Source organism: Lynx canadensis, chromosome C2 (genome assembly GCF_007474595.2).
Source record: "Lynx canadensis isolate LIC74 chromosome C2, mLynCan4.pri.v2, whole genome shotgun sequence".
Classification (NCBI taxonomy): Eukaryota; Metazoa; Chordata; class Mammalia; order Carnivora; family Felidae; genus Lynx; species Lynx canadensis.
This window is the reverse complement of record NC_044311.2, coordinates 1,879,846-1,906,966: the sequence shown is the minus strand read 5'-3', so window position 1 is coordinate 1,906,966 and position 27,121 is coordinate 1,879,846. Positions and strand designations below refer to the sequence as shown.

The 27,121-nt window shown below is 46.8% G+C and overlaps 1 protein-coding gene across 3 annotated transcripts in view; it reads right to left on the bottom strand.

The window, feature by feature from the left end:
- UBP1 (upstream binding protein 1) overlaps positions 1 to 27,121 on the bottom strand; it is a 52,304-nt gene that overhangs the window by 7,103 nt on the left and 18,080 nt on the right. Inside the window, exons 3-13 of one of the 3 annotated variants that reach the window (XM_030330133.1) lie at positions 21,485 to 21,561; positions 16,676 to 16,781; positions 16,120 to 16,226; positions 13,657 to 13,809; positions 13,442 to 13,552; positions 12,928 to 13,035; positions 7,653 to 7,756; positions 5,729 to 5,783; positions 5,388 to 5,481; positions 2,417 to 2,507; positions 1,541 to 1,656 (exon numbers count right to left, since the gene is read on the bottom strand). In XM_030330133.1, coding sequence (XP_030185993.1) covers positions 1,541 to 1,656; positions 2,417 to 2,507; positions 5,388 to 5,481; positions 5,729 to 5,783; positions 7,653 to 7,756; positions 12,928 to 13,035; positions 13,442 to 13,552; positions 13,657 to 13,809; positions 16,120 to 16,226; positions 16,676 to 16,781; positions 21,485 to 21,561 — 1,122 coding nt within the window. The remainder of the gene's footprint in view (positions 1 to 1,540; positions 1,657 to 2,416; positions 2,508 to 5,387; positions 5,482 to 5,728; positions 5,784 to 7,652; positions 7,757 to 12,927; positions 13,036 to 13,441; positions 13,553 to 13,656; positions 13,810 to 16,119; positions 16,227 to 16,675; positions 16,782 to 21,484; positions 21,562 to 27,121) is intronic. The other 2 variants (XM_030330134.1, XM_030330136.1) reach the window with 2 other exon arrangements.

Below are 27,121 nucleotides of genomic sequence, written 5' to 3'. Positions count from 1 at the left end.
GTCCCTCTGCAGTGAGCACGGCCCCTGTAGGTCCCACTCGGCCACAGACCCCAGGCAGTGCTAGAACTTGGCTTCCCCGAACAAGGGGGTTTTCTTGTGTTTACAATAATGGAAACCTCTGCTAATTACACATTACGAAAAGCCTAGAATGTGGAACTACAATTAAGGAAAGCACAGAGCCGATCTAGAGCGGAGCCCCCGAACTACAGCCTGTGTGAGCCAAACCCTGCCCTCACTTGCTCTTTTCAAAACCACCGTGTGGCCCCATCCATCGCTACACACGGTCTGTGGTGGTTTTGGGGCCACAGTGGCAGAGCCGGTGGGAAAGAGATCCCGTGGTCCACAAAGTGGAGACCTTTACTACCTGGCCTTTTATGAAAGTTTGCTGGAAACTTAGAAAACCCTTGATGAAGGGCTGAGATGGCCGCTGTCTCCACACATTCCTCCACAAACACTTTCCCAAGTATGACGGGCCTGACTCCGTATATGTAAATGATACACAAAATCTCGATGATACACGGAGAGCTCCTTTGAATTTTATCCTTTTAGACAAAGACTTTTTTTCGTTAGTCTCAAAATTCACAGCTTTAAAGTCAAATGGAAAATGGAAAAGCTCACAAGAGTGAGGCTTTCCTTGGGATTTTTCAAACACAGTGTTTCTCAGAGCGCGACCCAGTGTTTGGGTAAATGACCGCCACTGTGAATGCCGTAACACAGTTCTCTCCGGAAAGTTTGGGGTGTGCTGCCCTTGATTTGGAGTGTGGGAAGGAGGAAGTATTACCACTCACCCAACCTGACAAATGAGAAAACACATCCTTTAAAAGAACTGCGTTTGTTTTTAAGGGCCACACACGGGAGAGGGGAGAAGGGCCGAGATTCGTCTCTGCTCTACAGCAATCTCTTACACAAGTAAGGGAACTCTAGGCTGAGAAGCCCGCCCATAATGGCATCGAGTGTGTTTACAGTGTCACAAGCACAGGGAGCCACTCAGCACCCAGCGCTGGCCAGCTGCCTGGCGGAGACAAGTCCACGCGCTTAGTACTGTTATACACACGAATCTTTGCACATGGGATATTTTAAGCTCCGCCCCCAACCCCCGCCAAGCCAGTCAGTAAAATAGAGGGAAAAAACAAAAGAGACACCTTCCTGTTTTCTCACCAAGCTGCTGCCGTCATATTCACCGTTTCAGTAAATGTGAGATGCGGGGAGGAATAAAGGCCAGCAAAATTCCAAAGAGCACTCGGGCTGGTCTCGCTTGTGAGGTACTTCTGGCGCCAAGGGCCACCCACACAGGAGACGGAGGTGTGGCGGAAACAGCCGACAAGGGTGGCTGGCGGCCTCCCCCCCCTTCTCCCCCCCCAGGGCCGGGCCCCACACTGCCGCCTCTCCCTGCTGTCGGGACTCCGAGCGGCTGGGCAGTCTCGCCGGGACTAGGGTCACAGCCCCGCTCGGGGCCCTCCTGCTCCCACCGCAGTGGCGGAGAGGGAGGGACGGGAAGGCACGACGCCCTCAGTGCCCACCAGTGCCCATCGGTACCCACCGTAGGGTGTCCCGCCGCTGCCCTCGCCTCCGCCGCCCGCCAGCGGCTGCCCCTGCAGCGGGGAGCCGCTCGGCTGCTCCTGGCAGACATAGATGGTCAAGCGGGGCCTCACCGACCTGCAACCGGAAGAGGCCACTCGTCAGCCCAGGGGCAAGGCTGCCCACAGCGGGGACAAATAACCACCGGAGCCTGAGCTCCATCTCCTTAGGAGGACTTTTCGGCATTATTTCATTACACAAAAGAATTCACGAAGAAAAAGGTAAAAACGCACCCCTCACACCAACTATCACAGGTGGTCTAATCTGATGATCCAGACTCCAAACCATCGAGATGGTCTGTCAGATGCCGGTAAATTTAAGTTTCAAGATTAACTCAGCAATTTCAAATCAGTAAGATTCCACTTCAATGGAATTCTCATACCCCAAGTCTAGAAACAGCAACGACAGTAAATGGGCCTCTCAAGAGCCAGAATAATTTACAATTCCATCGTTGTCATTCACAATTACGGGTTCACATTTTAGCAACCGGTTAGTAGTAGTCACGTGACCTTGGAAAACCACAGATTCTGTGCCTCTCACCCAAACGAGAAGTCTGTTTTCTTGGAGACAAACCCAGCGGTCTTCAAGAATCAGTACCGCCCATGTGCATTCCTGCCGTCTTACAGTCTACTCTGCCCCCATCAGTGCCTGCCTCGTATCTGGGCCCACCCTGGGGGTGCGCACGAAACAGTCTTCTTGTGAGCACGATGGGGCCCAGGCCCCGCGGCACACGGGCACGCGCCACCCTGCCACGGGAACACGTTCTGCCCAAATTCCCCACAAAGAAGGGTGCGTCTTTACTTCAAGCAAACCGTTCCTTTTAAACACGGTACTTTACCTTGACTTGAGTGAGTTATAGAGCCGAATGCCATCGGCTGCACCACAAATTTGTACTAAATCCTCCTTTGTCAGTTTTAATAAGTCGGCACCTGGAGAACAGCAAAGAGAGATTCTTCTCAGAGACGTGGAAAAAACAAGCAGGACTGGCCGCTTGGAGCACCTGGCTTCACCAGTGAACCCCCCCTCAAAACCATCGCACCGCGGCCTCCATATACCCACACACGCAAACTACACAAACGCAAGAGTGAGCATACACAGTCCTGTCCCAGAGAGCCTAAGACAAACACTTCCATGTTCCAGGAGCTCAGCTCGGACGCCTGGGTGGCTCAGTCGGTTAAGCATCCGACCTGGGCTCGGGTCACGATCTCGCAGTCTGTGGGTTCAAGCCCCGCCCCAGCCAGGCTCTGTGCTGACAGCTCGGAGCCTGGAGCCTGCTTCGGATTCTGTATCTCCCTCTCTGCCCCAACCTCACTCATGCTCGCGCATGGTCTTTCTCAAAAATAAACATTAAATAAAAAAAAAAGGAGTCCAGAGGCCCAGAGGCGGGTGAATGAGATCGGTGAGCGGGGCCTTCCAGGGCTGTCTGGTCCTAGTACATGCCTTCACTGCCCGCCTGGTTTTGGCTATCTGGCAGTTGTGTAGATAAACAGGATTCTGACCCCAGATAATTAACCTTGAGATCACAACAATGTTTTATTTGACAAGAAGAGGAAATGAAGTCTCAAGTTTTGGGGACCCACCCATTCACTCGAGATGGTAGCGGAGCAAGGACTCGGCCTCTTCGTATCACAACACGCACTGTGAAGTCAGGCCCCTGCAGCCTGTCGCCGCAGCCGGTCTTAATACGAAGCATGGCACAGAACTGCACGTTATACCTTAAGAACTAAGAACTCCCCCATAAATCACTGGTAAGCGTAAGTGTCACGGTATCCGAGATCCGCTTTAAAATATGACACAAAAGGGAGAGGGAGTGGCAGAGAGCAAGACTGACCGAAGGCTAGGACGGTTACACGGAGCTTCATCGTCCTCTACCTTGTGTGTCTGAATGTGTCCATGATCTTGCTCCCCCCACCCGCCCGCTATTAACACTCGAGATTTAGTTTATGGGTAGAATGTAAATGCCCTCTGGGATTAAGGCATGACTTCCCTGTAAAAAAGATCCACTTAGGCATGAAACAAGATAACGGAGTTATCTTTTCTATTTGAACACGAAAGCCTGACAACTCTCCAGCTTATAAAAGACCAGAGAAGCCCGGCTCCGTGAGGCGCGAGCCCCGGTGGTGTCACCGGACGGAGCGAAAAAAGCAAGACCGGCGGCTTCCCGATCTCTCCGGGGCCCACAGTCGTGCCCAGGGACGCTGTGCGTGCATCTCCTGGACGTGCACACGGAACAGGACGGACGCTCGCGTGCACAGCCTTTTCCGGAGGTGAATGCCCCGGGGCTCAGAGCCGGTGGCCTCACCCTCCTCCCCGTCCTACTGCCAGGAAGCTCCAGGGCAAGAAACAGCGGGCGGCCGGGCCGCGTGAGCGCCACTCAAGGTGAAAAGAGCTTAAGACTCTCCAAACAGAAACTAAGAAACTAAGGCCCTCCCGGGGTTCCCACTGCCAGGGCTTGCGGTCTGTGCTTCGCTCTTCGCGTGTCTTCCCACGAGGGTTCCAGACGAATCTTCCCCACGCACGCTAACACTTTTAAATTTCCAATTTCTCACAGATAAAAGGTACAGTCACACCAAAATGTGGTTACCAGCTAGCAAGACTTTCATCCGCTAGTTTCATTTTAAAGAGACAAGGAGCTACACGGGAATGACTAATCGCGCACCACGCTGTGGCGAGGGGCTGACAGGACAGAACCCGTCTTTGTGAGATCAAGCTCTCCCCTGGGCCAGGTGGGCGCACACACAGGCCTGTCCTCTCCAAAGGCTCGCGCCGTGGCCCCACAGCCCTGCGGGCGGGGCAGAGTCACCACAAGGGCACCGCGGCCCGGGGATTCCCGGGGTGTTTGGCCAGGGTATGGCAGTTAGGCACAGGGTCCCAGGGCCACCGACGCCAGGGAAGTGCTGGTCCCGCCCTGCGTGGCGCATCTATCAGCGTCCCTCTAAAACGGGCTTCCTGCTGCACCGCTTGGCCCCTTGCCAGAGCCCGTCTGCGTAGCTCACTCTGCAAGAAGACACTTAAGGATGCAAAAGCCATACCCGAGTAGATTCACATCTCATACTGCCGCACAGCAAGAAAGAGGAATAAACTACTGATACGCCCACTCGGAGGGACTCAAGGGCATTATGTGAGGGGCGGGGAGGGGGCGCCAACCACAAAGGTCACGTACCGCGTGATTCCAGTTACATCACAACATTCTCGAAACGACAAAATCCAAGAGACAGAAAACAGATTAAGGATTGCCACAGCAGGCACGGTGGGTGAGGGGTGCGGCAGCACGAAGGGAATCCTCGTGGGGCTGGTGTAACCCTGTATCCTAGCTTCGGTAGTGGTCATACGAGCGCACGCTTGTGACAAAATGACACAGAACCATACAGACTCATTCCGCCCACGCCAATTTCCTGGTTTTGACGTCGTACTAACGTTATGTGAGAAACCTAGCGAAGGGCACACAGAACATCTCTGTACGATCTTTGCAACTTACTGTAAAGCAAAAATTATTTCAAAATAAATTTAATACATTTAATAAAATGAAAAGCAATGCCCAGAACTATATACGCCTGTGCCAAAAGGCAGGCACGTAAGACTGGTGAAGCCACGGACTGTTCCGGAGTCAGTTTCCCACTACAAGAGGTATGCGGGGTGTTATTACCACTGGGCAAGGCCAGGTGACAGGTACGCGGGACTTCCCAGTACGTGTTGACAACTTACTATGAATCCAGAATTACTTCACATTTTTTCTTAAAAATTAAGGTTAATGAAAGTCCAGAAACAAGTACAAAACACTCATGTACACACACGCGCACAAAACATACCTGAAAAATTGGAAAACAGTCTTGTGTAAGAAGAGAATCGGTTTTTGAGCAGCCATTGCTGTGTTTCCTGGATCGTGGCTGAAGGCTGAAGTTGCTATTAACAAAGAAAACGAACATAAACAGAAAAAACAATTCAAATAAAAAATAATCCAAGTCCCTGGCATGTTGTGAAGAACATTTAAACAAAACACAGAAACCCTGCAAGTTTAAAGTCCAAGAAGACCCAAGGGGAGCACAGGTCTGACTACCCAGAGACCCGAACAATGACTCGCGGCCCTGGAAGAGCCTTAAAAACGCAGGACCCTTACAGCCTCTGACGGTTTCAGGACAAAGATACTTACTTCACTAGAGGGCTGTGAAACTCCATCTCCCTGATGATTTGGGGAAGAAGAATTGCTAGGGAGAACGGAAGGAAGGAAAGGAGGATTATTACACACATATATTTAAATCAAGACGTTAAAAGGTGAATTTACCCTAACACTGTGGGACAGAGCATCTAAATCTGCAAATTAACAATGTTGGCACCACCGGTCAGGGAGTGAACAGGACGATGAAATTAAGCCAGGAGGCTGTTTAATTTGCGCCTCCTCCTTCTCCAGCAGTTCTAGTAAGAACTCCAGTTTTATGAAACATTATCTCCAAGGGCTTCATGAAAATGAAGGCTACGCATTCATTTTAGTAAGGAAAAAAATATGAGAATCCAAGATGAACAATTTGAAATTAACTGCAAAACACACACACTTTACTAAGGAGCTACAAGAAATGGTATAATGATCCTAAGCCAACACGGAAAGTGTCCCTTAATTAACACATTTACCCATCATTAAAGACGGGGACATTCAAGGCAGCGGAAGGAACAAACGGGTGCCGCTGTCCTCGGGTTCCTAAGGGAAAATGAAAACAAAGGCAACTCCACAGAGAGGGTGGCGCCTTCCTGGTCCTGTGCTCTACCTCCTTTCTTAGCATCTGTCCTTCAATCACTTCAGTTCTGACACTGACTGGTGACTGTCCTTCTGGACCCACTGGGATGGGGACGGCTCCCGGACGGTGCGGGAGCCCACAACCCGCCCCCGAAGCCATGACCGTCACGCCACCCAAGAGGACTCGGGACCGGGCTGTGACAGCAGAAGGGCCCCCACATGGGGACACACCAGTCCCTGGTCTCCCCGACGTTCCTCCTCTTACAGCGCAAACGTCTACGAGCTGAGCTGCCCACCAGTCTACTCCTCTGCTTGTCTTCTCATCAGACCCTGTCGCAGACCGGGTCCCTGTGTTCCCTCAAAACGCGGATGTTGATCCCCACGCCCCACTCCCTGCATGACCGCACAAGGAGGCGGGGCTGTGGGGCAGGGACCAGGAAGGCGAGGTCCCACGGGCGACCGCTCCATGGCGTGAGGACACAGGCGGCCGCCATGGCGGAGGGCCCCCGCCAGAGCCACCCGACCCCACGCTCCCAGCTCCACGACCGCGGGAGACGAGCTTGCACTGTCTCTAAGGCCCCGGGGGCTGGGGCTGGTGTTCCCTTCACGGCGGCCAGGGTGGACCGTGACGGACCGCGTCGGGGCAGCCAGGGCGGAAGGAAGATAACCTCTCCCTCGGCAGTGTCTTGTAACTTTCCTTCCCAGCGAGAAGCTTCCAGCAACAGGGGACCTCCGATGTGACCCGCCGGCATGAGCTCTTCGGCAGAGGGTGCCTGCGGCACCCCCACGCACAGGCCCCGGGGTCTCAGGTGCAATCCCAACCGAGAGGAACATGGAACGAGTCCACCATCTCCGGGTCTAAAACCACAGTGAGGTTTTAGAAACGGAAAGCTCTTCAAGTTTAAAGACTCACCAATAAACGTAGTGTGTGTAGCAGGAGGGCAAAGGAACAGGGCAGAAAACAGCCCTGATATGGTGCGATTCAAGACCAATGAACGTCCTAAGAAAGGCCATCTCAACACCTGCGAGCCCGTTCCACCGTGGTAACTCACTGTCCTTCTCTCTCCAGGACTCCACTAATGTTCCTTCTCTCTCACCTAGGATGCATCTGGAAAACGCCCCCTTTCCTACAACTTCCACAGTTGTGAACGTGTGAGGCACCAGGGCTGAGAACAGAAAGGCCAGCAGGCAAGGAAGAGACGACTTTCCTCTCAAACCGAGGCGGCCGGACCCCACCACTAACGACTTCAGATCCGTGTCAACGAGCAGACGCCGTCAACCAAGGAGGGGACGCGAGGGGGCACGGCCCGGGCCGCCCCGGGCGCATGCCGGCACGAAGCAGTACCTGTCTGGGACGCTGCACGTGCCCTGCTGTGGGGAGGTGAAGGCGGGCGCTGTGGAAGGGCTGCTATTCACGTAGGCTGTGGGGGTATCGGGCCACGGAGAGCACTAAGGACAGAAACAGAAATAAATTAGCGAGCTGCTTTTAGAAGTGTATGAAGAAGTATTTCTGCAAGTCACTCTCTAGTCTGGCCAAATGCAAGGTCATAAAACACAAGACACTTGACACTCATCAAGGAACCTCACAGAAACATCAGATTTACTGCCGCGTGGCCTTTACGTGCCACCTGCGTCTATGCACGGACTCATCACAGGGAAGGCCTGAAGTGGGGACAGCAGCGAAAACGTATGCAGGCATTCGAAATGTACACTTATGCACAGCCGGCTTTCAAGACCCCTCCCCTTCCTCTGTAGCAAGGGTCTCACAGGCACCTATCAAGGTTTAGGAACTGCAGAGGCAAGGACGGTTCGTAAGCATCTGACACGTATGGTGACCAGGACAGTGGCTCTGTCCCCCTAGTGCTCCTCTGCTCTCCTGCCCAAGCAGCACCCTCACCAGTACCGACTCGCCTCCCGGATTCCTTTAAGGTTAACAGTCCCCAGCCAAGCAAGGCAAGGCAGGCCTAGCATCGAAACCCATCAACTGTGCACGGTGCTGCCTATGTCTCTCTACCGGTCTACACAGGTCTACACACGCTTCTGGCTTCTCTCTTCTGAAAGGGGCATGGTGAACTAGGACAGCTTTCAGCCTAGGCACCATTCTGACCACGGACAGAGCAAAGACACAGACACGCGCTATTACAATTAGGAGAAGTGGAAAAGCTAAGTCAAAAGCGTGCTGAGCAGGTCAGGGCAACCGAGGAGGAGCTTCAAACCTGAGCAGGAGTCCACCTCACTCCCTGGCAGAGTCCCTAGAATGAGTCCGTGGGAGGACGCCCTCGGTTGCCAGGCCCCCTTCGCAATCACCCTTCTCAGGTTTTACACAAAAAAGCCATCATGTCTCACCACGGCCAGGGGACAGAAGACCCTCCCCCAAACAAAGCAAAAGACCAAAGATATCGGGATAAATCAGAAAGTACATGACTCTAAAACAATGCTTCTGTATATGTCGGGTAGTTTTCAACTCCTTGCCTTCCAACACTTCAGGAATACCTAGCGTCAGCTGACACCTACTCAAGTAATCGACCAGATCATAAAAAATAGGTCACTGGGATTTGGGGCAAATGACTCAAAAGGAATTGCAAGACCTGAATGACACCACTCAAAGAAAAGTAAGCATGTCTAAACAAAGTTTCTTTTCTCTACAAAAAAAAAAAAAAAAAAAAAAAAGACAAATGTAGAATGTGACTGCATTCCACCCTGTCTCATCCTTCAACAGGCATTTCCAATAACATTTCTATTTTTACATTTAACTGTTTATTAATAATTGTATAATTTTTTGTTTTGATAAACTGGTCCCAACAATAAGTAGCTGGCTGGCTCAGTCAGGAGAGCACACAACTCTTGATCTCCGGGATGTGAGTTCAAGCCCCACATTGGGTGTAGAGTTTACTTTCAAAAACATTTCTCAACAGACTTAAGAGCCTTATGGTCAGAGAAAACATTAAATTTCAGTTTGAATAAGTCTGTCATAAAGAAGTAATTAGGGTGATGGTTAAAAGATTTTCAGGCGTAAGAGTCTGTCGTATTGACATGAAATTATTTATGGCGAGTGGAAGAGAAAACAGATCAAGGAGGAAGAATGGGATAAAATTTCAGGCATAACTACAGAGCTCCATCATGAACTTTTTATTTAACATTTACTTATTTTTGAGAGAGAGACGGAGAGGGAGAGGGAGAGAGAAAGACCGAGCATGAGTGGGGGAGGGGCAGAGAGAGAGGGAGACACAGGATCCGAAGCAGGCTCCAGGCTCTGAGCTGTCAGCACAGAGCCCAAAATGGGGCTCGAACCCACGAACCATGAGATCATGACCTGAGCCAAAGTCGGACGCTTCACCGACTGAGCCAGCCAGGTGGCCCCATCATGAACTTTTTAAATGAACAGTTGGGTGTTAAATTGCTATGGTATTTAAATTCGGCAGGATACACTTCAAAAAGCAATGTCATAGTTGTATCTTAAATCGACCACCCGTTATATGTCCCCTCGAAAATGGGAAATTTGACCAGAGTGTTCCAACTACTACCAACTTTCAAAAAGAAATCTCATCTGCCCAGACAGCACCACTGAACTTACTGCACGCACACCAATTTCACTGTAAGTGGCCTTTTACGCATCAGTGCCCACTCCCCTGCAACTAGGTTGTTTCTCTTTCCATCTCACAAAGTAACACCGCCTCATCTTGCAGTCTGAGGAGCCCAACTGGCAGATCTAGCAAGTTCCAGGTGTCACATGTTCACGGTCCTCTCCACTACCTGGAAGACGGTTCCCTTGCTACACCATAAAAACTATGACCATGTCGCATAACATGCACATCTAAATAAGGTAAACCTTTTAGTTCTAAGTCTCCCCAAATCTGTTCATCACTGCCAGCTGTCTGAGGAAATGAAGCCATCAAAAGCTCCAAGTTAACACGGCACAGTAATACGGCAGGGACACCAAATTTATGAAACCTCCATAAACACACCTACTTCACTTTTTTACACAACGAGATTCCTTCACCAGTAGAAAAGCAGGGATGCTAACAGCTTACTTCTAAAACCTGCCCAATAAATATGAGGCTTGACTCACTGAACACCAGGAAACCAGTGAAAACTGGTCCTGTTGGGAGGCCTCGGCTCCTAAGAAGATGATGGGTGCCAAGTTCTTAAATGGCCAGGCTGAATGAAACACCAAGGCCCGCTCTCTATTTTATAGGTTTCTCTTGCAGTCTCAACTGGAGAGGGGAAGGGCATACCCACGAAGATTTTCACAATGTTTCTTCTACCCTGTCGTGCTTCCCTGTCTTTAAGAATGGGGGGTGGGGGACACCTGGCTGCCTCAGTCATGAGAGGGTATGACTCTTGATCTCAGTACCCCACGTTGGGGGGAGAGACTACTCAAAAATAAAAATCTTTAAAATAAAAAAATAAATAAAAAATAAAAGAAAGCGGGCACCTGGGTGGCTCAGTTGGTTAAGCATCCCACTTCGGCTCAGATCATGATCTTACGGTTCGAGAGTTCTAGCCCCGCATCGGGCTCTGTGCTGACAGCTCAGAGCCGGGAGGTTGCTTCAGAGTCTGTGTCTCCCTCTCTCTCTGCCCCTCCCCCATCCTCTCTCAAAAATAAACATTAAAAAAAAATTTAAACAAACAAATAAAAAAAATAAGCAACGGTGCAGTGCCCACGTTCCTGAGGAAAGTCTGTGATTCATTATGGCTCCAGCAATACCCGGCTTGGACTGGTGTGGGCACGGTTTCAGTGCACCGTGAACAAAGTCCCTCCCCAGGTAGACTGGAAAATGCCGGCCCGTTTTAGACCGTAGACATTGGCAGCCTGATCTGAGCCAGTAAAATACAGCTCAGGGACAAAGACCAACAGACACATTAAAGGGGTTGTCGTGCAGCAGCTGGCCAGAGCCAACAGTAGGGCCTCTACTCAGCGTGGGACCATTTCAAACAGCACCTGGTAACAGGTGAGCCTGCCGTGCTTTCCTAACGAAGGCCAAGCGTAACTACCCAAGAACTGTAAGAAATGCTGGCCTGCCTTTGTAGGTACTCGCACAAATATACGAAATGCTGTGGACTTTTTTAGAGGGACTAATCTGTACCTTACTTTTTCTTCAACAGGTTTCAAAGAGGAGCTCTCGCCACCCCCTACGAGTATCTTAACCAAACTAAATACAGCCCAGGGCAGCAAGCAACACGCTCTAGGAAGATGTGAAATCCCAGGCCAGTGAACTGCTGACGTTTTGCATACTTTAGACTTAAGAGTCATTAATAATTTACCAACAATTCTACCACCTCCAGATTAGCTCCGGACTAGAATAGATTTCCTCAATTTACGAGTTATCAGAACGCATTCCTTTTAATTAAATAGTTTCTAACAAGAAAGGAAAAGCGACTTGAGTTACCAGGATCTCCCCAGAAAAGTTTCCTAAGAACGATTTGTGAGTCTTCTGCTGGGAAATGCAAAGTAGATTGAAAAATATAAAACTGAAGGGGGCCCAGGGGACCCTGGGGAGGGAGCATATAGCGGTCCACACAAGCTTTGATCCAAATCAGAAAAGCCCAGTTAAAGAAAACGCATTATGTGCGCTCCCTATCCAGACATCCACTTTTCTGTTTTACTGCACAAAGAAGCACTTGAAATATTTTCACTCAATGCTTTAATCTGGAAATGAGGGTCCTTTCATATTCTACAGAGAATTACATATACACGTGTTAAGAGTGAAAACGTCGTGTCTGGCACCTTGATTTTACAAACACTGCCATGATGAGTAGAGTAGCCATGAATACAGATGATGACAGTTACTTTTAAAAATTACTGAATGCTCTGTGTTCACATTTACTGCGGGTACCCGGTGATCTAAGTTTAAGTAACAAGAGAATGCTCTGTGGACTGTTAGATGAAGAGCTGTGTCGTCAAATAAAGACATGCTGTACTTAAGGTGACAAAGCCAAAACCCTCGACTGCATGCTGGGAGAACCAGGTCTCAGTGGAGCAAGATGCACTCGCTGTTCTGGCCCGAAGCACAAAGTCACAATGCAGGAGCCAAGAGGAAACACTGATGCAAAGACTTTTTTCTACCAGTGCTGCCAAACAGGCTTTTAAAAGCACAGACAGACACACATTCTTATACTACATGCAGGGAAATGTGACACAAAGTATTGCCTGTTAATGTCAAGCTTGCTGCCACCATTTCTCTAGATATCCATTGCATTTTCTTATCAGTTATACACATGAGAAAGCAAAACCTTTTTTAATTACACAAAAATGATCAACTCTTTTACTAAAGAAAGTATTTTCAATTAATTTCAGTGCTCTTGAAGGAAGTGTGTGTGCAAAGGAGAGATAGGGAGGGAGGGAGGAAGGGAAGGAGGAAGGGAGGGAACACATTTCTGAGTGTCGTTTTTCCTTCCAAAACCACCCACTATGGTCAACTTTGTTTTAAAGTGTTAGATTTAGGAAATTTTCCTCAGTGAGGAACAAACAGAAAGCAGGAAGTCTAAACAAAAGCAAATTAAATCAAGACAAGGACATCAAAAACAAATTTGGCTTTACTTTTCGGTGGAAGTTGATCCTATATCTAACACTGCACAAGGTTTCCTGCACAATGAGAAGAGAAGCAGAAGTCCCTTACACTGCCTCGCTTTGCCAGAGAATCACCGTAGTCTGCTGGCAAAGTCCGCTTGCTGGACTTTTTCTGCTCATGTTCAACTGCATCTTCAATTATAGGCTCAAGCCTCATCTGGACAAACACCAAAGATTGGGATCAATGTCTTTTCATTATACAAAGAAAGATCTAATACCCTGTTTTATGTCTCTGCAGTCCAATTAAACAAATGTATGACTAGCAGGATTCAAAGTTAAAGAAAATGCAAAACCCCAGCAGTGACAAAAATCAGACATTCTAGGCCCCGACTTAATCTCTTGACAACTTTCAAGGTTTGTAAGGTCTGTTTCTGAGACCCGATTGGGATTTCAGCATCTTCATTCCGGACCCCACCCAGGAAACTAATCTATTAACATCCCCCAATTTAAATAAAACACCTTCCCCACAAATTTCACAGAGAACGTTATGTCACCCCACCGCCCAATCTTCCCAACCCTCCGTAGCGAAACCCCTCCTTAGAGTGCTGCTCGGCGGGCGTTACCTCCGTGAGGATGGTGGTGTCGTAGGACGGCTGGTACTTCTCCTTCTCGTGAGCGGTTCTCTTCTCCATCTTCTCTCGGTCCGTTTTTTGTTTCCTGTCTGCACCTTTAGGCTTAAACACAAGGCAGAGGGTTTCGTCCAGCAGGCTGAAGACGGAACATTTACGAGCAACACCGGGCCTCAGTTATCACTAAAAGCCTACTTTCTCTCTCTTACCTTAAACACTTTGATTTGGCAGCTAGCTGAGTGTAGATGATCCGTGTATTCTCCATTTTCATTCTGCTTAAAGGTGTCGACCTGGATCCTGAAAGGCACTCCCTTCTCGCCTCCGTGCTTCCGGGGAGTAAATTCTGTGCTGATGCAGTGCACCTGGAAAACAACTCAAGCTGAAAGGGACTCAAAGAACCGTCTACGGAGTCCCCTATTTTACTCCTTCTTGGACGTCCTGCCACAGCCATAAATTCAAGATCTTTTCAAACCAACCCCTGCATATTAGCCGGATGCCTGTCATGAATTTCTCTGTACGGCTCTCCTCTCACGAATCCAACTGGGCCTTTCTGGACTTTCCCCAGTCCAACGCCTCCTGTCCTTTAATGCAGGACTTGTTCCAATCACGGGTACTCTCCTACCTCCACTCTGGACTGAATGATGCTCTCAGACGCAGGGTCCTCGGCCTCGCACACGGCTCGGTCCACGGCAACGGACACCTCACCGTCGAGAGCTTCTGTTTGTCCGCCCTCTCCCGCCACCACCTTGCCTAGCCAGCCCATCCCCTCACTGCCGGGCCTACATACGCCAACTGTGAGACCGACCACCTGGGCAGTGGCCACCTTCCCCAGAGCCCACTACTCACCCTGCCTGTGTGATCTAACTCCTCTGTCCAGCCTTCAAAGTGCACTGAGGACAACGCTCATTTCCCACCACTTCTGTTCCTCTTCCAATACCAGTACAAGGTCAGCTAATACGAACCATGTCCCTAGTGATTATTAGTTGATGGGAGATACTATTTGGTAGGCCACAAAAACACAAAATACTAAAGATTCTTTACAGTTCACACAAATGAGAGCCTACTTAGGCTCATCAGCAATTAAGCAATTTCCCTTTCTGCATGAAGATTACCTAACTCAGTAGTTTTAATAACACCATACACAAATTTGAACATAGAGGGTATAAAAATTACTACTAAGCATATTTTACACATATTATATTTATGTTTTTAAAAAACTCATCTCTTAGGGATACAAACTGGGTACTTAGGGTGAAATGAAATGCCTGGGAGTCGCTCTAAAGTACTCCATCAACAACAAAAACCAGGGAAACTACTAGTAACTGTTGAAGCCAGGTGGTGGATACACTGAGGATTCATTATTCTTCTTCTCTCACTTCGGTGGGGGTTTGACATTTTCAATATTAGAATGTCTTTAAATAATGGCAGAAGGAATCTTGAGCTGTACACTTTTTTCAATCTCACCCTTTAATTTTTTTTATTTTTTTAAGTAAACTCTATGCCCAACGTGGGGCTCGAACTTACAACCCCAAAATCAAGAGTCGCATGCTCTATGGGCTGAGCCAGCCAGGTGCCCTAATCCTACGCTTTTAAAAACAGCAGCTTTTGGGGGGGGTGCCTGGGTGGCTCAGTTGGTTAAGCGTCCGATTCCTGGTTTTGGTTCAGGTCATTGTGTTGTGATTTATGAGTCTGAGTCCCTAGTTGGGCTCTGTGCTCACAGTGCAGAGCCTGCTTGGGATTCTGTCTCCCTCTCTCTCTCTGCCCCTCCCCCCGCTCGCTCTCTATTTCTGTGTCAAAATAAATAAAAATAACCTTAAAAAAAAAAAAAACACCTTTTGTTTCGAAGGGGCACATGCATCCCAATGTTTACAGCAGCAGTATCAACAATAGCCAAAGTATGGAAAGAGCCCAAATGTCCATCGATGGATGAATGGATAAAGAAGATGGGGTGTATATATATATACAATGGGGTGTTACTCGGCAATCAAAAAGAATGAAATCTTGCCATTTGCAACTATGTGGATGGAACTGGAGGGTATTATGCTAAGTGAAATTAGTCAGAGAAAGACAAAAATCCTATGACTTCACTCATATGAGGACTTTAAGATACAAAACAGATGAACGAACATAAGGGAAGGGAGCAAAAATAATATAAAAACAGGGAGGGAGACAAAACATAAGACTCTTGAATACAGACAACAAACTGAGGGTTGCTGGAGGGGTTGTGGAAGGGGGGGTGGGCCAAATGGGTAAGGGGCATTAAGGAATCTACTCTTGAAATCATTGTTGTACTATATGCTAACTTGGATGTAAATTACAAAATAAATTAAAAAAAACCCAGGAGCTTTTGTTCAAGAGAAATACATCTTACGAGAAATAGAAGTTTTAATTAGAAGTTTTGATTAGTGTTATTACCAATGGTAAAAGTAGTTTGAGTAATAGGTTAGTCTATAAATGACGGATTTAGTAGGATAACCCCAACTTCACTTTATACACACACGTATACAGTTATGTGTACGTAGGTTGAAAAATATACACATATAGAAGACATTATAAGATAGTTTACAAACAAGCATTTAAAGAAGAGAACATTGTGTGTCAAGAATTCAAGCTCATCCATGGTCCTTCAGATGACCAGGCTGGTGGACTTCTAATAAGGTAAAACTCCAAACCTGAATGAAAGCAGATGTGCGCTTTGCAGGGTCCCACAGAAATTCAACCGCATTTAACTGGCTTGGATTTGTCCTGGTGTCAATTATTCCCACAGACATTGGAATATCTGTATTTTAAGAAGAAGTTACACAGAAACTCATCTACTACAAATAACTGAAAAGCTTACAACTTAATATCATTATGTGCAAATGAAATCATTCAACACCTCCACGCTGAACCTTTTCCTTCAACGTTCCCATGGTCAACCACACTAACACCCAAGCCCGCCCAACGTGCACGAGACTTTCTCCCACCATGGTTTCTATTTCACTTCATTCAACGCACGATGGATGTGCCAATCGAGAACTAAATAAATGGTTTCAAACTCAAAATTCCTGACTCGGGTTCTTTTAGCGCCAAAAAACCCACTTCATTTCTAAGTACAGAACAACTCAGGGCACGCAGGACCCACTAACACCAAAACTCTCTCCTCACAGTTAAACATGCTGCCAACACAGTGACAGGCACGGCTGACCAACCGCCGTCTCTCCAGAGTCTTCTGACAGCCACTCGTACCTAAATCGAGAAGTCTGTCTCCAGGGCGATTCCACTTCCAGCCTTCGAGTTGCTGATGCTCCGTGTACTGCAGCCGTCTGTCATGGAATACAACTCTTATGATGCTCTATGGAGTAAGTGGGGAAAATGAGCACTTTTAAACTATTCCAGCTAAAATGCAGAAGTGTTTTCACTTCTTATGCATTAACCTATAATAGACGAGCATGCAAGGAAAATTCTGCTTTCAACATTTTCTAAGTGAACTGCTTTGTTCTTAGAATATGTGGATTATGGGTATAATTATTCGGTGCAAAAAGAATTACAACTCAGAAATAAAAAGCACAAATAAAATGATCACTTAGGTAAAATTTTTATTTAAAAAGTTGATATCGCAACTCAAAATTAAGGTACACGTCCATAAAATCAGAAAGCAAGAATTTGACTTCTATGAAGAAAACATCAGATTACAAAAATGAAAGGGCAGTATAAGCAGACAGAAACCCGGGCACAATGGCAAAACTATTTAAAATAATAGTTAAAAACTGAGGGTTTTTTTTTTTTTTTACAGATAGCCAAAGACAAGTACTGAGTAATATATAGAAATGCTGAATCGCTGTACCTTACAACTGAAACTAATATAACACTGCATGTTAATTATACTTCAATAAAATGAAAAACTAAAAAGATAGTCAAGGGACAGGTGGGAGAATGTGCCCACACCCACCCAGAAAAGAACATATATGCTAAAGTCATTCTCTACTATTTACGTGCAAGAGGTTATCTGAGGTAAGCAGTGGGGGGAAGTTCCGCCCACAGGCAAACTTCATCCAAACACTCCGGTTCCCAGGGAAGACTTTACTCCACACACTTGAGGCCAGTTCTCTGCTCTCCACCCATCCCTCCTTCACTTCCCACACGTTTCAGGTGCCAATGGTTGTTTGGTTCCAGAAACAAGAAAACAGGTCATGCAATGTCTTCAGATACTAGTGTTTCTGATGCATTTATAAGCAACTTTCTCATGATGCAGTAAGATCATCATGTTTCCAGTCTACGCTCTTGTTTGACTAGGAAATAATCTGTTAGCAACACATATAAATACTACTTTAGTGCCTTGCCTTCCCTACCCACCAGGGTACTGCCCAAAATGTGGCAGAATGGAGAAATATTTTGAAGGAAACTATTAAAAAGCAGCAGTATTTTATTCATTTTTTTAAATTTTTTTTTTCAACGTTTATTTATTTTTTTGGGGACAGAGAGAGACAGAGCATGAACGGGGGAGGGGCAGAGAGAGAGGGAGACACAGAATCGGAAACAGGCTCCAGGCGCTGAGCCATCAGCCCAGAGCCCGACGCGGGGCTCGAACTCACGGACCGCGAGATCGTGACCTGGCTGAAGTCGGACGCTTAACCGACTGCGCCACCCAGGCGCCCCAAAAAAAGCAGCAGTATTTTAATGTGAAATACAGTTGACCCTCGACAGCACGGGGGTTGGAGGCGCTGAACCCTCCCACAGTAGAAAATCCACGTGTAACTTTGGACTCCCCCAAAACAACCACTTAGTAGCCGACTGTTTACCAGTTTACCGGTAACATCGACAGCTGAGTAACACACATCTTGTGCATTCTTACAATAAAGTAAGCTAGAGAAAACAAACTTATACTAAAAAATTGTAAGAGAAAATACATTCACAGTACTACGCTGTGTATATTGAAAAAATCTGCTCCTAAGTGGACCCGTGCAGTTCGAACCCTTGTTGTTCAAGGGTCAACTGTAGTTTACAAAGAGGCCAAAACAGTCACTGGGACCAAAGTGGAAATCTATAAAGGCACAGTCACAGCTCTGGTTTGCGCCACCCGCCTTGCCACCTGCACCCATGTCTGCGGGGCCTGCCCGGGCCGTCCACCAGCACCCACGTGACACCACCGCCCGCGGGCAGCGAAGACCTCACGGGGAAGGTGCACGGGCTGGCGGGGGCCTTGGGTCACGTTGCCCAACAAGCCGAACTCAGAATACGGTGCGGCACAGAAATGTCATGATTTTGATTCTTTCGTATTTAGTGAGAACCAGATCGAATCCACAAATTCAGATGAAAATAGTATGAGAATATCTGTATTAGATTTAAGAGCTTGACTGAACCTCATTCTAGGAGGCCAGACTAAGATGGCACAGTAAAGAATATTAAAAGAGAACCAGAGTTAAGAAGTGGCAGCCTATTAAAAAAAACTTATGTGAATCTGGAAGGGGAAAAGAAAGTCAAACACCAAGAGAGCCAGCAGGGGAAAGGGGCCCTAACAGCAAGAACGAGCAAAGCGAGCACATCACCAAGGCTACGGAGCACGGTCAAGCTCCAAAGCACCTCTGCCGACCCGGCATCTGTTCCCTAAGATGCCCCCACCGCAGCAGACTCAAAGATCGTGGAGTCAGGAAATTAGACACCAGACTGCTGCACAGTACTTGTGGGATGTATACTGCAGATGCAAAAAGGGTGGGATTCTTCAGCGATTCACCCTGCAGTCCTCTGGCGGGAGCAGGCTGTTGCTCTGAGTCCCAGGCAAGCTCTCGGGCTCTAAGTTGATGTATTCTGGCACAGCCACCAAATGTCAGACATGTGGCTTATCACTGGAAGATGAAACTGACTGAAAACCTTAAAAAATGTTTTTAGTGTTTATTTTTGAGAGAGAGGGAGGGAGGGAGGGAGGGAGGGAGAGGGCGAGCGGGGAAGGGGCAGAGAGAGAGGGAGACACAGAACCCGACGCGGGCTCCAGGCTCTGAGCGGTCAGCACAGAGCCCGACGCGGGGCTCGAACTCACAAGCAGCGAGATCCTGACCTGAGCCAAAGTCAGACGCTTAACCGACTGAGCCACCCAGGCGCCCCAAGACCTTTTAAAACTTAACGTTTCCACTCTGTAAGCTAACTGTTTAGGAAAACTGATGCTTTCAAAATAAGTGCCCTTGTCGAGGAAGAACACGCTTGTTTAATGACAGCAAAACACCCACTTTGCACTTAGAGGGAGACGGTTTCTCTACTGTCAACAGTTCACTTACCTCATAATGAAGAGTTGTTCTTGCCCTAATTTCTTAACTGGCATGAATCTTGTAAATTAGATGTTTTTACATATTTTAATTTGGAACTAAATCCAAGAGGCAGAACTTAAAGCAATCAAGCAACAACTTAATTAACCCTGCCATTCCAAGTTAACCTGACTGGTATTCTCGAGTAGCTTATCACAGGCACCCAGGATACACGTGTGTTTATCGTAAACCACGTGATAAACACACGTGGATGCGTCATCGCACCATTCTACCTCTGTTATGCTTAAATGTTACCGTATAAGTAGCTTTCTATTAACGTCTACCATTTTTAGGTCCAGTTTTCAGGACCTCAATACCAGGCACATAATGCCTCACTTCATTTTGTACAGGAGTCTACAATTTAAGCAACGTTTCAACACTTCCACATCGATTTTTTTTAAAGCGGCTTCTCACAGTCCTCCAATGTAACTTTCACAGTGACAGAAGAATTCACCCACATCTTCCCTTAAAATATATACTCCTGGTGGCATTTTCACAAATACAATTGGCAGACTTGCCTGCAGGTGAACCAGGGCACCCGGTGGCCTGACAACAAGCCAGCCTGGTAGGACTAGGGCATCCCGAGAGAATCTCTGACATCTCGAAGCTTCCTACACACTAGAAAACGAGAGCTGTTAATCTGACCTGACTCACCCTCCGGGGAAAGGACCAAACCCACTGACCGAGCACAGACCCGACAGACTCAAAGTGCAAACTGGTGAATGTGAGAATGGGAAACAAGCTGTCTCCCTCTGGTCCGGGGAAGATGGGAGCCCTGGGAGTCGGAGGTCTGGGAGCTCACTCCAAGCTGGCAAGACAATGATCAGTGGGGAGCAGACCCCCATCTTTCCTCCAACCTCCCAAAGGATTGGGGTCTTCCTGCCTCCCAGGAACGGAGGAAGCACTAAAACATCCCAAAGATGCTCCGGCTCTCCCAGATGGGCCCAAGCTGCCTTTCCCGCGCTCACCCTCTAAAAAGGCAGACCCACAGAGGGGAGTCTTTCCATGGAACGCCTCTCCATACTGAGAGCCCAGCAGTGCCCAGGCCCCCGGGTGCCTCTCTGGGAAGACAGAAGCGTCAAGAGAACAAAGGTCTGCTTCTCTCACGCTGACACTTAGCCACACTGAAGCTCTGCCTTCCCTCAAGCTTCTTCCAGAAGTCCTGCCCTGTAATGCCACCGAATCTATAGTACAGCTCTCTGTGTGACAGGCAGAGGCTAGAGGATACCCTGCAGGACGGTCCCGAAGATCTATCCTAAGAGGAATGGACCAGCCAGCCGACGGTTATGCCTCCTACACTTGGAATGACCGCCCTCATTCAGATACGTCTCAGCGTGGACACAGGGTGCACAGAGATCTCCAGTCTTCAGGGAGATTTTAAGAGGTGAAATAAAAGGGCTTTAAAAGTGTCATATGAACACTTAACATCTCCCCCCACATTATTCTTTTACTTTCAAAGGAAAAACTTAAAAGTCTCTGTCGTGGTGGTGGGTTTCTCCCCCACGGCCGCAACTGTGCTGCCTTAGTGTCCAAAGGGCTTTCACATTTACTTAACCCAGTAACTGCTATCATTTCTGTCCTATAGACAAGGACACAAAATATAGTTCAAAACGTCGAGAGTTGCAGGATAGCCATTACTTCTTAAAGTGAAATTAAATGATTTTAAAAGAACGACTCTCGTGCAAAAAAACCTAAACCTGCTACTTTTTTCAGTCACTGCAAACAATACCTGTTAGGAATCAAAATGGATCATCCTTACCTTTACCAATTTTCCAGTAATCTCAGGCATATCTCCCATTTTCCGATTATCCAGCATCCGAATTTCATAAGACTGACCTATTTTGAACAAATTGTTGAATTTAAAGAAACTGTGTATCACCGACAGTCCACACAAAGAACATCGCTGTTTAACATAAAACTTCAATGGCCTCTCAACTAGAGAAACCATTCAGGTTGATCTTTCTTTCCTACAAACCACATCATCCTTTCCTTCGTACACTATGACAGAAGAATGAAGAGCTTCTCTGACGGTTTATTTTCATGTGCTAGACTCTCACATTAAAATTTTATTATACACACAAGCGTAATCCAAGACCAGTGTTTTACCACGGCTTTACTGAGATACAATTCACATACCATAAAATTCATCCTTTTAAAACCTGACTCGTGCTTAGCATATTCAGAATTGTGAAACCATCACCACTACCAACCATGGGACATTCTCATCACCCCGAAAAGGAAACTGCACCCCTCAGCAGGCACTTCCCACCCTCACCCACTCCGCCCCTGGCAACCACTCATCACTCTGTTTTCTGTCTCCAGGGACTTGCCTGGCTCACACCGGACATAAACAGTCACACGGTATGTGATTCACCGGCTTCCTTCACTACGCATGCTTTCAGCGTTCGTGCATGTCACAGCAGGACAACGGGCAGACATCCTTTCACTGCACTCTGCTGCATCCCCCTTGGCAGATGCCACGGTTTTTACAACTGGAGGTTTGTGACCACCTGCATCAAGCAGGTCGATCGGCAACATCCTTCCAACAGCACGTCACTAAGAGTCCTCACGCTGTGTCTGTCACATTTTGTCATTCTCAGTATTTCAATTTGTGTAATTCACAGTATTGCAGACTTTTTCATCATTATTGTGTTTGTTATGGTGAACTGTCATTGTAACCCACTGTTTAGCAATAAAGCATTTTTTTGAAGTTTATTTATTTTGAAAGGGAAAGAAAGCGAGAGAGCAGGAGAGGGGCAGAGAGAGAAAGAATCCCAAGCAGGCTCTGCGCTCTCAGCGTGGAACGCGATGCGGGTCTCAAACGCACAAACTGTGAGATCGTAACTGAGCTGAAATCAAGAGTCAGACTCTGAACCAACTGGCCTCCTCACTGCCTGGGCCTCCCAGGCGCCCCGCGATGAAGTATTTTTTTTTACCTAAAATATATACATGGTTATTGCACACTGACTAGACCATAGGATGGTGTAAAGAGAACTTTCATGTGCACTGAGGAGCCGAAAAACTCATCTGACTCGTTTTACTGCCACGGTCACTTTACTGTGGTCTGGAACAGAACCTGCGCTGCCTCTGTCTGAGGTGTGCCTGCACTTCACTCCTTTTTATTGCAAATATTCCATCGCAACAACGTACCCCGTTTTGTTTGTCCATTCACTAGCTGACGGACATCTGGTTGGTTCTCCTTCTTGGCCATTAAGAGTAGCGATACTGTGAGCATCTGTGCAGTGAGTTTCGTGCGAGCCAAGACCACGTTTTAATCCTAGAACCTTCTTCCTTGTGACCAATGGACCCAACTCACATTCTCTCACTGTTTAATGTCCATAAGAAAACACAAATAGACATCGACACACCAACCTGTATCATTAGGAACATAAGCTGTTGCCAACAGTCAAGAATGTACTCCGCAACCACAAAAATGATTTCTCAATTACCCATCATTAAGTAGTAACGGCGACAGCATAATCTGATATGGAGAAAATCAAGAGTGCTTACAGGAGCACCTGGGTGGCTCAGTGAGTTAAGTGTCCGACTCTTGATTTTGGCTCAGGCCGCGATCTCATGGTTCATGGAATCAAGCCCCACATTGGGCTCTGTGCTGACAGTGTGGAGCCTGCTTGGGATCCTCTCTCTCCCTCTCCCTCTCTGCCCACCCCTACTCACTCATGCTCCCTCTCAAAATAAATCTACTTGAAAAACAACAAAAAAAAAGGCGTGTGTCTGGTATGCATCATATGAAGCTGAGGATATTTATGATCTAATCCACACTCCAATGGCGCATACCCTGTATAAAAATATACAGAAGGTACTAGATCATATGGTCAAAATACAACAAAAGGTTATTAAATCACAACGAAATCACTCCAAGGCTGGTGAAGGAAAATCATTACATATAGTATGTTACTAAGAAAAAGTCCTTAAGTCCTTCAACAGATTGAGATTACCACTAGATAATACCACGGCAAAAGACATTCTTAAAAAGTTAAATTTGCAGCATACTTAACAATGGATCTAAACTCAGAAAAACGGTAAGAAATAAATTTTAAAATAAAGCATATGAATAGGTATTTTGAAAACTATACTATTATACATTTAAAAGTACACTCAACTTCACAAAAATTTAGGCAAATTAACAAAATGTTTGTGTTAATTATCACATCAATAAAAAAATGTTTAATTAAAAACCAAGTAGGTGAGGACAGGGGAGAAATAACCTGCCCAGGAGGGAGGGAAAACTTGTCCTGTGAGGATTACTTTACGGTCCTCAAAATCTCAAAATTCTCAGCACTGAAAAAAAATCAAATCAGGTGCCTGAGTGACTCAGTAGGTTAAGCCTCTGACTCTTGGTTGAGGCTCAGGTCTTGATCTGAGTTTCCTGAGTTCGGCCCGCATCGGGCTCCATACTGGCAGCGAGGAGCCTGCTTAGGATTCCTCCCACCCCCTCCCGCCCCCACTCAGGCTGTCTCCGTCTCTCTCTCAAAATAAATAAACTTAAAAAAAAAAAAAAAAACATCAAATAAGGACAACATCTCCATGTTCCTGTCTTCCTTTGTATGATTTTTCCTAGTCAACCTAACAGGACACCTCTGTGCTCAATACAAAGCTCAATGTTTTCACAAACAGATCTCAGGATTCGTTGCTCCTGTATTAAAGCACTGTCGATTTCTATTCTAAAATCCAAAGTAAGTTTCTACAACAGGCTCTGTAACACTTGCTCTTCTTTAAATGGTTTCCCTATGGGCGCCTGGCTGCCTAAGTAGGTAGAGCAAGCGACTTCTGATCTCAGGTTTGTGAGTTCCAACCCCACGTTGGGTGTAGATTACTTAAAAATAAAATCTTTGAAAAAGAGATGACATTCACTGAACAACCAGGCCTTCATTGGTTTAATTTCTCCTTCTATTTGATCCCCTTCTATAAATCTCTTAATAATATAGTTTCCAGAAACATGTCTAGGTTTTAACTGAAATATAAAGAAGACTCCAGTATCAATGGAGTATACAGTTAACACAACAGCAGTACTCTGATTTGCTAGTCGTATTTTAATTTTTTTATTTTCTTTTAAACTCTGTAAAAAATGTCTATTTATTTATTTTTGAGAGACAGCACGCATGCACCTGCGTGAAAGAGCAGGGGAGGGGCAAAGAGGGAGACAAGAGAATCCCAAGCAGGCTCCGGGCTGTCAGCAGAGCCCAATGTGGGGCTCAAACCCACGAACCGTGAGATCATGACCTGAGCCAAAATCAAGAGTCAGACACTTAACCAATGGAACCACCCAGGCTCCCACTAGTCCTGTTTCCAACTTTATATTCTGAACTTACCTTTCGTGTTTTGACTTTAAGTTTTATTGAGAGAGAATGTGCGCGTGCACACATACATACACACACACGCGCGCGCGCGCTCGCAAGAGCAGGGGAGGGGCAGAGAGAGGAAGACAGAGAATCCCAAGCAGAGTGCACTGTCAGCACAGAGCCCAATGCAGGGCTCGATCTCAAGAACCATGAGATCATGACCTGAGCCAAAACCAAGAGTCCGAGGTTTAACCTAAGCCACCCAGGCACCCCTGAAGTTTTGACTTTTTATTCTTTTGGCTGACAAATGCAAAAGCACTGACAGAGTTGAAAACTATAATTGTTGTGAGTTCACCTCCCCACCCAGTCTAGCTTCCTCAGATGGACTCCAGAGCAACATGGAGCCCAAGCTGTGACAGTCCCCACCACCCCCCATGGCTAAGTTCAAAGAATTGATTCCTAAGGTCCTAATACAGAACTTTAATCTATGACAAGAACCACAGCTAACCTCAGGGAAATGCACAGCTGTAAAATGAAATTAACAAGAAATATATTCTTTTTTGAAACTTCTATCATTTAACAGTATTTTTCTTTTTTTTTTTCTTTCCAAGTTTTTATTTCTTACATATTGGTTTTCTTCTCTCTCTTCTCTTTTTTTAACAGTATTTTTAATCCAACAGACATGCTATTTCCTAGGGCCTAAAACCTAGGTTCTCCAAATAGAAGTTGGCCTTCCAATGAGTAGGTATTTCTCATCCGACAGCAGCAAAAAGCTGACCTGGGAAAATCAAGGGGTTCAGAAGTCACATCCCTACCATAAGGAGGGAAGCTTCGAGGACTCAGGTGGAGCTGTAAGACAAGGGGCGGTCCAACCGCGGCATTTGGACTACAGTCTTTCACTTCGCAAAGTGAGACTAATTCTTGTTACCTAAGGGCAGAGGAGGTTAGCTGCTCAAGCATAAACAGGAGAACACAAATATAGTTTTTAAACTCTGTACTTGTATTGTTCAAAACAGCACAAAAACTGACGCTCCGAGGCATCGACTACAACTTGGAAAACTTGCTCCAATTTACACGTGCCTAGGACGCTAAGACCACCCAGAATTTGTCTTTTCTTTATGGTTTTATGACGTGGCAAATATTCTTCAGCAATGGCTGCCCAAGAGGCAGAGGGGAGCAATGAACTTTAAGGGTAGGCTACCTACCAGCGGTGACCGAGCTACAGCCAAAGGATGGCACAAGCATGTGCCAATACTCAACTGAGGAGACCCATCCATAAAAGGCAGTGGTGAAGGAAGCTTGCATACTTGCCTGAATATTCAAGGTGATTAAAATACGTAAGCAGGGGTCCCCAGACCAGCAGCAGCGGCATCACCTGGAAACTTGTCAGAAATGCAAATTCTCCGGCCCTACTCCAGACCTCCAGAGACAGAAGCTCTATGGGGCACAGCGATCACGTTTTGACAAGCCCTCCGGGTAACCCCAAAGCATGCTACAGTTGGGGAGCCACTGGTATGTGAAGCTCCCAACAGCCAGTCCATCACTACTCGCTCCAACACGAGGCCCTCAGGACCCTCTCCTGGGAGTAAACTTTATATTCAAAAAGCCCTGAGGAAAATGCCAAGAATTAACCATCTTTTCCTTAGCAGCTGAATAAATACCGTATTACGATAAACACTCCCAAAGTGCTACGCCAAAGAGAAAAACAGCCTGGTTTGCAAGGGCTGGTTATACTATTGTATCATTTTGCACAGGGTTCATTTAATATAATGCTTTATCCACCACTGTGCAATATTACAGGTAATAAGATTTCAAAATCCTTCTTAGTTTAAATGGCTTACCGGTCTACGCCGAAATTAAGAACTAATTCAATCTAGAGCTGTTTAAATTGCATTATGACTCCTTTGCAAGTAACCGCAATGCGTTACATTCGTTTCCTTGTCTGACAGCCTCACAACAGTCTAGGATACCTCTTACTCCGTCATTAACGGGTGCTCCACAAATACACTATATTCACATATATGCATTATACATGTGTGTACAGTTCACATATGTGAATATACACACATGCGCAAGCGCACACACACACACGC